This window comes from Mobula birostris, chromosome 9 (assembly GCF_030028105.1).
Source record: "Mobula birostris isolate sMobBir1 chromosome 9, sMobBir1.hap1, whole genome shotgun sequence".
In the NCBI taxonomy this organism is placed as follows: Eukaryota; Metazoa; Chordata; class Chondrichthyes; order Myliobatiformes; family Myliobatidae; genus Mobula; species Mobula birostris.
Genome location: NC_092378.1, coordinates 30,958,973 through 30,971,398, shown reverse-complemented (window position 1 = coordinate 30,971,398; position 12,426 = coordinate 30,958,973). Strand labels below are relative to the sequence as shown.

Below are 12,426 nucleotides of genomic sequence, written 5' to 3'. Positions count from 1 at the left end.
GGTTAAGAAGACATACGGTGCATTGGCCTTCATCAACTATGGAATTGAATTTAGGACTCGAAAGGTAATGTTATAGCTATATAGGATTCTGGTCAGACCCCACTTGGAGTACTGTGCTCAGTTCTGGTCACTTCACTACAGGAGGGATGTGGAAACCATAGAAAAGGTGCAGAGGAGATTTAGAAAGATGTTGCCTGGATTGGGGAGCATGCCTTATGAGAATAGGTTGAGTGAACTCGGCCTTTTCCCCTTGGAGTGGCGGAGGATGAGAGGTGACCTGATAGAGGTGTATAAGATGATGAGAGGCATTGATCACCTGGACAGTCAGAGGCTTTCTCCCAGGGCTGAAATGGCTAGCACGAGAAGGTGCAGCTTTAAGGTGCTTGGAAGTAGGTACAGAGGAGATGTCGGGGTAAGTTTTTTTCCACAGAGAGCGGTGAGTGCGTGGAATGGGCTGCCGGCAACAGTGGTGGAGGCGGATACGATAGGGTCTTTTAAGATACTCCTGGATAGGTACATGGAGCTTAGAAAAATAGAGGGCTATGGGTAACCCTAGGTAATTTCTAAGTAAGTACATGTTCAGCGCAGCATTGTGGGCTGAAGGGCCTGTATTGTGCTGTAGGTTTTCTATGTTTCTGTACCAATAATAATTTATATTCACCCCAATGTTGTATGATGGCACCACTGTGTAATACAAACCCTTCAAATTCAAGGAGTTCTGCAGAGGATTTCACAGGAGACTGGGAACAGACTGATTTCACATCATTCTCTGTGGGATGACTTCTATATTCTCTCAACCACTGCCAAAGACTGACTCTTGTCTTACCAGGACAATCTACTGAAGCCATGTCACTGTGAAGGAAGAAAAAAATTGTTACAGTTATAAGGGCACAAAAATATTCAGAATTATGGAGTTCAAGCACAAATTTTTCCAAATTATGTGAAGCACTTAATGGATCAGATATTTGCAGGGTTGGAATAGAAATTCTATGATGTATTGTTTGTTTCCTGTTATATCCTAATAGACCATAAGACATAGGAGCACAATTAGGCCATTTGGCCCATTGAGTCTGCTCTGCTATTTCATAATGGCTGATCCATTTTTCCTCTCAGCTCCAGTCTCTAGCCTTCCCCTCCAAATCCCTTCATGCCCTGACAAATCAAGAATCTATCAACCTCTGCCTTAAATATACATAAAGATTTGACTTCCACAGCGGCCTATGGCAACGAAATCCACAGAATCACCTCTCTCCGGCTAAAGAAATACGTCGTCATCCCCATTCGAAAAGGATGCCCCTCTATTCTGAGGTTGTGTCCTCTGGTCTTAGACTCTCCAACCACAAGAAACATCCTCTCCACATCTGCTCTATCAAACCTTTCGTCATTCGACAGGGCTCATTGAGGTCACCCCTCATTCTTCCGCATTCGAGTGAATATAGGCCCAGAGTCATCAAACGCACTTCATGCTTGACTTTAATAAGCAAATATTGTTTCAAACTGGTTGTTTTCCAAACTCTTTACTCTTTGGTGTGCTAAAGGGTCAATGCTCTTTGCACAACAGAGTAATGCATCAATATAATATTCCAGATACATATTAATGTACAAACAGTAATGTTTATAGAAGCTAGATGTCTCGCAGATGACACTTCACTACTTCCTGATGCAGTACGTCATACTGCACTGATCTCATTCTCCCTTGCAAAGCAATCATTTCTGAACATTAACAATGGTGTTCACCTTTAACTTAACTGCAGTTAACGAAGTAAATTTATTAACTTGTTTTATATCTTCCCATCAGACTATAGACTTTTTTAACTGCCGACGGGACATCAACTGTCTCGACTTCACCGCACCTTGTGCCCATTCCAACCTCACTCCTTCCGAACGCTCTGCTCTCCACTCCTTCTGTACTAATCCTAACCTTACTACAAAACCCGCCGATAAGGGGGGTGCTGTTGTAGTCTGTCATACTGACCTCTACCTTGCCGAGGCACAGCGGCAACTCGCGGATACCTCCTCTTATTTACCCCTCGATCATGACCCCACTAAGGAGCACCAGGTCATTGTCTCCCACACCATCACCGACTTTAACCGCTCAGGGAATCTCCCATCCACTGCTACCAACCTTATAGTTCCCACACCTCGCACTTCCCGTTTCTACCTCCTACCCAAGATCCACAAACCTGACTGTCCTGGCAGGCCTATTGTCTCAGCTTGCTCCTGCCCCACTGAACTCGTTTCTGCATACCTCATCACGGTTTTATCCCCCCTTGTTCAATCCCTTCCTACCTATGTTCATGACACTTCTCATGCTCTTAAACTTTTCAATGATTTTAAGTTCCCTGGCCTCCACCACTTTATTTTCACCATGGATGTCCAGTCCCTATATACTTCCATCCCCCATCAGGAAGGTCTCAAAGCTCTCCACTTCTTTTTGGATTCCAGACCTAACCAGCTCCCCTCTACCACCACTCTGCTCCGTCTAGCGGAATTAGTCCATACTCTTAATAATTTCTCCTTTGGCTCCTCCCACTTCCTCCAAACTAAAGGTGTAGCTATGAGCACCCGTATGGGTCCTAGCTGTGCCTGCCTTTTTGTTGGCTTTGTGGAACAATCTATGTTCCGTGCCTATTCTGGTATCTGTCCCCCACCTTTCCTTCGCCACTTCGACGACTGCACTGGCGCTGCTTCCTGCACGCATGTTGAGCTCGTTGACTTCATTAACTTTGCCTCCAACTTTCACCCAGCCCTCAAGTTTACCTGGTCCATTTCCAACATCTCCCTCCCCTTTCTTGATCTTTCTGTCTCTATCTCTGGAGACAGCTTATCTACTGATGTCTATTATAAGCCTACTGACTCTCACAGCTATCTGGACTATTCCTCTTCTCACCCTGTCTCTTGCAAAAATGTCATCCCCTTCTCGCAATTCCTCCGTCTCCACCGCATCTGCTCTCAGGATGAGGCTTTTCATTCCAGGACGAGGGAGATGTCCTCCTTTTTTTAAAGAAAGGGACTTCCCTTCCTCCACCATCAACTCTGCTCTCAAACGCATCTCCCCCATTTCACACACATCTGCTTTCACTCCATCCTCCCGCCACCTCACTAGGAATAGGGTACCCCTTGTCCTCACCTACCACCCCACCAGCCTCCGGGTCCAACATATTATTCTCCGTAACTTCCGCCACCTCCAACGGGATCCCACCACTAAGCACATCTTTCCCTTCCCCCCGCCCCCCGCTTTCCACAGGGATCGCTCCCTACGTGTCTCCCTTGTCCATTCGTCCCCCCCAATCCCTCCCCACTGATTTCCCTCCTGGCACTTATCCTTGTAAGCGGAACAAGTGCTACACATGCCCTTACACTTCCTCCCTTACCACCATTCAGGGCCCCAGACAGTCCTTCCAGGTGAGGCGACACTTCACCTGTGAGTCGACTGGGGTGATATACTGCGTCCGGTGCTCCCGATGTGGCCTTCTATATATTGGCGAGACCCGACGCAGACTGGGAGATCATTTCGCTGAACACCTACGCTCTGTCCGCCAGAGAAAGCAGGATCTCCCAGTGGCCACATATTTTAATTCCACGTCCCATTCCCATTCTGATATGTCTATCCATGGCCTCCTCTACTGTAAAGATGAAGCCACACTCAGTTTGGAGGAACGACATCTTATGTTCTGTCTGGGTAGCCTCCAACCTGATGGCATGAACATTGACTTCTCTAACTTCCGCTAATGCCCCACCTCCCCCTCGTACCCCATCCATTATTTATTTATATACACACATTCTTTTTCTTTTTCTTTCTCTCCTTTTTCTCCCTCTGTCCCTCTCACTATACCCCTTGCCCATCCTCTGGGTTCCCCCCCACCTTTCTTTCTCCCTAGGTCTCCTGTCCCATGATCCTCTCGTATCCCTTTTGCCAATCAACTGTCCAGTTCCTGGCTCCATCCCTCCCCCTCCTGTCTTCTCCTATCATTTTGGATCTCCCCCTCCCCCTCCCACTTTCGGATCTCTTACTAACTCTTCTTTCAGTTAGTCCTGACGAAGGGTCTCGGCCCGACACGTCGATTGTACCTCTTCCTAGAGATGCTGCCTGGCCTGCTGCATTCACCAGCAACTTTGATGTGTGTTGTTTTGTTTATATGCTGTGTTTTTCGCCTAATCTTTGTATTCTTTGTGCGGGGAGGGGACTTGTGAGGATCGATGCCCCTATTTCGTTTTCTTCAGGGGGGTTTTGTGCAGGGGGAGAATGTTGGGGGTCGATCTGCCTGTTCCATTTTGTTTGTTTTTTGTGTGGGAGGAGGGATTTGGGGGTTGATATGCCTGTTCCATTTTGTTTGTTTTTTTGTGTGGGAGGAGGGATTTGGGGGTTGATATGCCTGTTACATTTTGTTTGTTTTTTGTGTGGGAGGAGGGATTTGGGAGAACAATGTGCCTGTTCCGTTTTGTTTGTTTTTTGTGTGGGAGGAGGGATTTGGGGGTTGATATGCCTGTTACATTTTGTTCTTTTTTTTGTGTGGGAGGAGAGATTTGGGGGTTGATATGCCTGTTCCATTTTGTTTGTTTTTTTGTGTGGGAGGAGGGATTTGGGGGTTGATGTGCCTGTTACATTTTGTTCTTTTTTTTGTGGGAGGGATTTGGGAGTTTATCTGCCTGTTCTATTTTTGTTCGTACTTTTTGCTAAGAAGGGGGATTTTGGTGTTGATGATAGTGCTGCCTTTCTTTTCTTTCTTGGTTTCATGGCTACCCGGAGAAGAAGAATTTTAAGTCATATTCTTTGATAATAAATGAACCTTTGAACCTTTAAAAGTTGAACTGTTTCTGCTTAGACCAAGAAGGGAATGCAAGGAAACAATGCATTCTCTACCATTGTATAGATTACGGACTGACAAAATACAGAGATTTTTGTTTCTCCTTTTATATATCACATTAAATACAGGAAGTATTACTTTGTGAGCTACCTCCAGGAAGTTGAATCTGTACAGGAATATCATCATTTTTATAACTCCTTTGATGATGCCTGTATAGCCAAAAGAATATATAACAGACTGTATATACTGCATAAATATTCAAGATTGGTTATGTCATTTCCTGTACGCAAGTGTAAGGAGATCAAAATAATCGTTACTCGAATTTGACACAGCACAAAGAAAGGGTAAAGAACACAATAATAATAAAAAAACACAAAACAAACACTGTATCAATACATAAGATAGCTTAGAAACATAGATGGTATGTCTACAAAGTGATGCTAGGCTCTACACAAGGTGACTGATGGCAAATAATAAAGTAGTGGTGGAGTTAGTGGGTGGAGGTGTTGATCAGTCTTACTGCTTGGGGAAAGTAACTGTTTCTGAGCTGGTGCTCCTGCCGTGGACACTACGTAGCCTCCTCCCTGATGGGAGTGGGACAAACGGTCCATGAGCAGGTGTGTGGGATCATTTAAGATCTTCCTGGTCATTTTCCAGTGCCTTTCTGAATACACGTCCTTGATGGCAGGTGGGCTGGCGCCAGTGATACATTAGGCAGTTTTAGCCTTCTCGTCTGCCACAGTGCAGTTTCCATACCAAGCAGCGATGCACCTTGCTAGGATGTTTTCGACTGTGCATCAGTAGAATGACATGAGTAAAGATGTAGAAAGTCCAGCTCTCTTCAGCCTCCTCAGCAAGTAGAGGAGTTGGTGACCTATCCTGACTATGTAGGATGTGATCTGGGACCATGAGAGGTTGTGGATGATGTGCACTCCCAGGAGTTTGAAACTGCTTGAAGTTTCCACCGCTGTGTCACCAATGTAAGTGGGGGGGTGGTGGTTGTGAATGGTGTGAGTTCTCCTAAAGTCGATAACAATCTCCTTCATCTTGTTGACATTAATGAAGAGGTTGTTTGCCTGGTACCAGGCCTTCAGCTCTTCCACCTCCTCTCTGTAGGCTGTCTCATCATAGTTGGTGATGAACCCCACCACTGCCGTGCCATGAGCGAACTTGACAATGTGATGTCTCTGGTGTTTGGCCGTGCAGTCATGAGTGAACAGAATGTACAGCAATGGGCTCAGTACACAACCTGTGTTGAGGATGATGGGGAGGGAGGAGCTGTTGTTCATTCTGACTGTCCAAGATCCATTTATAATGAATGTGTAACTTTACTCAATGGGAGTCATCTGTCACAAATTGACTTCCTGATTGTTTACAATTTGGTTAAGAAATTAAAAATCACCTTTATAGTTGAAAAAGCTCTCGAACTTTAAGATGTGTGTTTTTCATATTGTGAGAGAATATTCTTAGTGCCTCTAACATAACACATTGAAAACTGTATGTGACCCACTGTTGCAAATCTGTTCCAAATTACTAGTTCAGAGCCACTATTACATCATCAAACAAGAGGGAGGCAAAAAGAATGAAGCTCCCATCTTTTGTCAAAGGCAAAGTGAATTGCAGACGAAGGAATAAAATGAGTTTAAGCATGGGTTATAGTGAATGGCACAGTAGTTCTCGCATTGTGAACCCCCACTCCCTTCGAAATGGCAACAAATGTGACAGCTCAAAGAATTAATATGGAATAGTGATCCTTTTGGAAAAAGGGAATCATTTGAAATTCATAATGAACCAATGATTTGTGTCAATCTGCTGATTTTCATCAAGTACCTGTGTTCCTCGTAGTAACCAATATATTGCTCTTTTACTTCTTCCAGGCTTGATGGCTGACCATCGTTCAAATGATATGTTTCTGTCATGTACCAGAATATCAGAGGGATTAATCAGATTTGTATGATAGTCATTTAGCTTTCAAACATATTGAAACAAGTTTTACTATAATTTTAAAGTAATGGACTGAATACATCACATTCTGTCTATATTCACTAATTAAGCCCCCACAGCCCTCCTTGCAGCCACTACAACCAAAATTACGAAAGTCACCACACAGGAAACTGGAAGGTGTGAAGAGAGTGGATATGGAGAAGATGGAGGGATATGGTCCAGGTGCAGGTCAGTGGGACTAGGCAGAAAAATGGTTCGGCACAGCCAAGAAGGGCCAAGAGGCCTGTTTCTGTGCTGTAATGTTCTATGGTTCTAAGTAGGAGTGTCTCGGATCTAAGGGTCCAGCTTCAGAATAAACTGAGGTGAGGAAGAATTGCTTCAGACAGAGGGTGGTGAATCTTGTGGAATTTGCTGCCATAGGGATGTTGGAGGCCAAGTCACTGTATGTAATTAAGGCAGAAATTGATAGGTTCTTAATTGGTTAAGGGCCAAGGTGAGAAGGTGAGAGAATGGGGCTGAAAAATTATCTACCATTATTGAATGGCGAAGCTGACACAGCAGAAAGGCCTAAATCTGTTCCTATAGCTTATGGTCTTAAGGAAATATTAACCCTTCATCTACTTGGTTAATTTGTAAGAGTGTTATTTGCTTCAATGTAATCACTTTTGATCCTTCCAAGTTTTAGAGAGCGTTTGCCCAGTCTCCTTGGTCCTTCCACATAGGACAACATCCAATTCCACCCCCCCCCCACTCCACACTCTCCTAGAAATTAATTCAGTGAACCTCTACTTTATTTTCCCTATCCTAATTATATCCTTCCCTAAATAGGGAGTCTGGTGTGATCTCACCAGGGCCCTGTACAATTGAACTAATACATCTTTAATCTTCTACTCAAACTCTTCCAATCCTCAGCCACTTCATTATCCCCATCCCACAGGCTCTGGCATATTGAAATTCCAAACACGACACCTAATTTTTCCTCCTATCTTGCTTGTAGAAATTTCCGGGCATCATTTACCTTTTATAAGCCCACACCGACTGTCCAATCCTATTGTCATTTTCTAAGTGTTCTGTCACTACTTCTTTAACATCTTCTGCCATTGACCCTGGTACTGACCTCAGGGTTGTTAGTCTATAATTCCCTGCTTTAAACTTTCCCTTAGTTCTGAGTAGTGGGGCTATGTTTGCTTCCTACTAAAGTGCAGGAAATAATCTAGAATCCATGGAATATTGGAAGATGACAATCAATGCATTCACTATTGCCAGTGTCAGCTTTTTCAAAAGCTTTCAAGTTTTGTGAATATGTTTGCGCTTAATTCAATGATTTTCTCCAATTTAAAAAAACAATACTAATTTCTCTCAGCTTCCCAATCTCTCTAGATCTATTTCTCTCTACTACTTCTGGAAGCTTTTATTAAACATCATTTGTGCTGCTGACAACAGCCCACATAATGGACACCTTAAGCATTTTTTCTTCCAGCATTAATGTACCAGGACTGAAAAATGCCCTGACGATATTTGCCAAGGTGATTCTGGCAAGCACATTCTAAACCTGTGAACTCTACTGGCAAGTAGGACAAGAGTACCAGGCACATAATAGCATTATCCCCTTGCAGACACTCCTCAAGTCAGACTTGAAAATATATTCTTCATCCTACTTTCTTTGCCACTAAATCTAAATCTTGAACTTCTTATCCCATTCTAAGGACCAATTAGAGATCAGCAATAATTGTTCACGGTATGAACAGCTCTATATAAAAATCAAAGTGCTTAATAGAATAATTATGTAAAAACTAACCTTTAAGTTTCAGCAGATTTTCAAGTTTTCTTTCTAAATCCAGGATATAGCCTTTTGCTTTGCGTAGTACCTGCCACTACAAATGAAATAAAGTTTAGTGGAAAAAGTTTAACTTCAGACATAATTCATAAAAGGTTTTTAAATCTGTTGTTTTTGCTTCTTCAAAGCTTTTTGATAAGGGCACACTCTACTACTCAAACCAACTTTAGCTCCTAAGTATATCACGCTCCAGGAAAGCTGAACAACTGAATCCCTGTATTTAAAACTTCAAAGCATATCTTTGACTACAAATGGTTTGAAATGTCCCAAGGCTGTTAAAGGCATTATGTACATCTTAAGTTTGAAAACAGTAAAATAAAGTATATTTAGTCACTTATCCTGAAATGTAATTTGTGTTCAAATCCAGGTTTTAAATTGTGTTGCATTCGATCCGATTTCTATTTTTTTTTAGATTATGAGGACACGCAGTCCTCTTTAATTGTCATTTAGTAATGCATGCATTACGAAATGATACAATTTGTACCTCCAGTTTTTCAGAGCTTTCAGTATTACCTTGGAAAATAGAGATCTGTGATACACATGACAGACCAGCCTCAGCTTTGTGTTTTGACTCTGAGGTTACAAAGTTTATTGTAATCATGACCTTGACCTCAGCTGACACAGCTATTCAGGCACAAGTCTAAAACAACAGTTAAGGTCATAGAGGGACATAGAACACTATGAATCAGTAACTCATTCTGCGGAGTGGACTGCTTATTGGGATAGAAACATAGGAACCCGTAGACCAGGAGGATGGAGGAAACAATGTCTGCATTAATGAACCCTTGTTTGCCTTTCCCCTTGAGATTGGTGGTCTAGTGCCAAATCTTGCAGCAAACCCAAGTGGAGCAACCTAAATGCACTCACTGAATTTTTTTTCCCCAAGAAGGAAGTGACAGTATAGGTGAAAGCAATCTTGCTGATAATTAGCACTAGTTTTCAGACTGAGAAGGCAAACTCCAGAGTGCTGTGGTGTAGAATGCAGAGGTTACAAGTCAGTGACCCTAAAATCACAAAGACACAAAGGCTGAATTGTGAGAGATCGGTGGCAGGCAAGCTTTAAAAAAAGCTTGGCACCACTAAAAAGCAACAATGCAAGAACAATGACACTTCAGGTGTATACTAGGTGCCAGGAAAGGCTCTCTTGTGCAAGTACAGTTCACTCTGGGAAGTGCCCATCAAATTTCTACAGTGATCCAAATCAATCCAGCGATGGTATTTATCAAATTTTCTTCCAGGACAGATCAACATTCATTTATATTGTGTTGGGATAAATAGCACTTCATAATCATTTTTATTGTTTTTCATGATTTACACATAAATTTACACATCTTAGTGAGTGATATATAAACAAAGCCTCATATCTACACTGTAGCATTTTGATGCAGAATTTAAATATGGATAAATTATTCTCTAACATACTCTTGAAATGATATTTTATATGTAACTTGCTGAACAATAAGAGCATACTGTACCTATAAAAAGTTTTCACACCCCTTGGAAGATTTTGTGTTTTATTGTTTTACCATATTGAATCACAGTGGATTTTATTTGGCTTTTATGACACTGGTCAACAGGTTCTTTCGTGTCAAAGTGAAAACAAATTTCTACAAATTGGTCTGAATTTATTACAATTATTAAACACAAAATAATTGATTGCATAATTGCTCACCCCTTCAAGCTGTTTTTTAGTAGATGCACCTTTGGCAGTAATTACAGCCTTGAGTCTGTGTGGATAGGTCTCTATTAGCTTTGCACATCTGGACACTGCAATCTTCCCCCATTCTTCTTTACAAAACTGCTCAAGCTCTGTCAGATTGCATGGGGATTGTGAGTGAACAGCCTTGTCAAATGCAGCCACAACTTCTCAGTTAGATTGAGGTCTGAACTCTGTTTTGGCCACTCCAGGACATTAACTTTTAGCCATTCCTGTGTAGCTTAGGTTTTATGCTTGGGGTCATTGTCTTGCTGGAAAACACATCATTCCTCTAGTCGCAGTTCTCTTGGGAGACTGCATCAGGTTTTCCTCCAGGATTTCCCTGTATTTTGCTGCATTCATTTTACCCTCTACCCTCACAAGCCTTCCAGGACCTGCTGCAGTGAAGCATCCCCACAGCATGATGCACACACCACCATGCTTCGTGGTAGGGATGGTGTGTTTTTGATGATGTCTAGTGTTTGGCTTACACCAAGCATAACGTTTAGTCTGATGGCCGAAAAGCTCAGTTTTGGTTTCATCAGACCACAGAACGTTCTTTCAGTTGACTTCAGAGTCTCCCACATGCTCTCTGGCAATCTCTAGCTGAGATTTCATACGAGTTTTTTTTTAAATCAACAGTGGCTTTCTCTTTGCCACTCTCCCATAAAGCTGTGACTGGTAAAGCTGAAACTGGTGTTGTATGCGCAGTTGCTCCCATCTCAGTCACTGAAGCTTGTGACTCCTCCAGAATTGTCATAGATCTCTTGGTGGCCTCCCTCACTAGCCCCTTCTTGCACAGTCACTCAGTTTTTGAGGACGGCCTGCTCTGGGCAGATTTACAGCTGTGCCATATTTTTCCATTTCATGATGATTCACTTAACTGCACTCCGAGGGATATTCAGTGACTTGGAAATTATCTTGTATCCATCTTCTGACCTGTGCTTTTCAATAACCTTTTTGCAGAGTTGTTTGGAGTGTTCTTTTGTCTTCATGGTGTAGTTTTTGCCACAATGCTGACTCGACAGCAGTTGGACCTTCCAGATACAGATGTATTTTTACTACGATCAATTGAAACACCTTGACTGTACACAGGTGATCTCCAGTTAACTAACTATGGGACTTCTAAGACCAATTGGCTGCACCAGCAATGATTTGGTGTGTCACATTAAAGGAGGTGGGTACTTTGTGTTTTATATTTGTAATTAATTTAGATCACTTTGTAGAGATCTGTTTTCACTTTGACACAGAGGAATCTTTTTTTGTTGATCAGTGTCAAAAAAACCAAATTAAATCCACTGTGATTCAATGTTGTAAAACAATAAAAAATGATACTTTTTATTGGCACTGTATATGATTCTTGAGAATTATTGCTCAACACCATCTTACTTTTGAAGTTATTCTTTTGGTCCTCTTGGAAACAGGACACACTGTATCTCGTAGGTGATTGAAAAGACCTGCCAGCTTTGCACGGTGTCGAGCCTGAGAAAGGCGACGACGAGCCACCCGAGGTTCCACTTGCTGCAGCATCGCCATAAATCTTGGGCTAGCATCTGTGTACGGACTGGTGCATTCGCCAGAGCTCTCCATCTAAATGTGAAATCTACAAATTATACATTGACACAAATCATACAACAGACTGTTATGAATTACAAATCTGTCAATTACATGCTCCTATACATCTCTTTATAATGCTGCCTGACTTTTGAAATATTTCATGTAGTACTCCCCTTTGAAACGAAGAACACATTTAAGGAAATCCTCAATTTGATCCTATGTTTTAAATTATATAATAGTATTATATAATAGTATAATAGTATCCTTTATAAGGTTCCATAAATTAAGGAGAATGAGAAATAATCAAGCATTTTATCTTTCATAATGTTCGCATACCTCTTTATAAGCATCCGTTAGACTCGTGAGACCATGGATTTGCGCCTTGGAAGGTTTCCAGGGCGCAGGCCTGGGCAAGGTTGTATGGAAGACCAGCAGTTGCCCATGCTGCAAGTCTCCCCTCTCCATGCCACCAATGTTGTCCAAGGGTAGGGCATTAGGACCCATACAGCTTGGCACCGGTGTCGTCACAGACCAATGTGTGGTTAAGTGCCTTGCTCAAGGACACACACACTGCCTCAGCCAAG

General features: G+C 42.4%; 1 protein-coding gene across 1 annotated transcript in view; it reads right to left on the bottom strand.

Moving 5' to 3' along the window:
• LOC140203284 (stimulated by retinoic acid gene 8 protein homolog) overlaps positions 1–11,875 on the bottom strand; it is a 35,274-nt gene extending 23,399 nt beyond the window's left edge. The window contains exons 1-4 of the mRNA XM_072269298.1: positions 11,675–11,875; positions 8,551–8,626; positions 6,639–6,720; positions 700–852 (exon numbers count right to left, since the gene is read on the bottom strand). Coding sequence (XP_072125399.1) covers positions 700–852; positions 6,639–6,720; positions 8,551–8,626; positions 11,675–11,875 — 512 coding nt within the window. The remainder of the gene's footprint in view (positions 1–699; positions 853–6,638; positions 6,721–8,550; positions 8,627–11,674) is intronic.
• Positions 11,876–12,426: the final 551 nt, after the last annotated feature.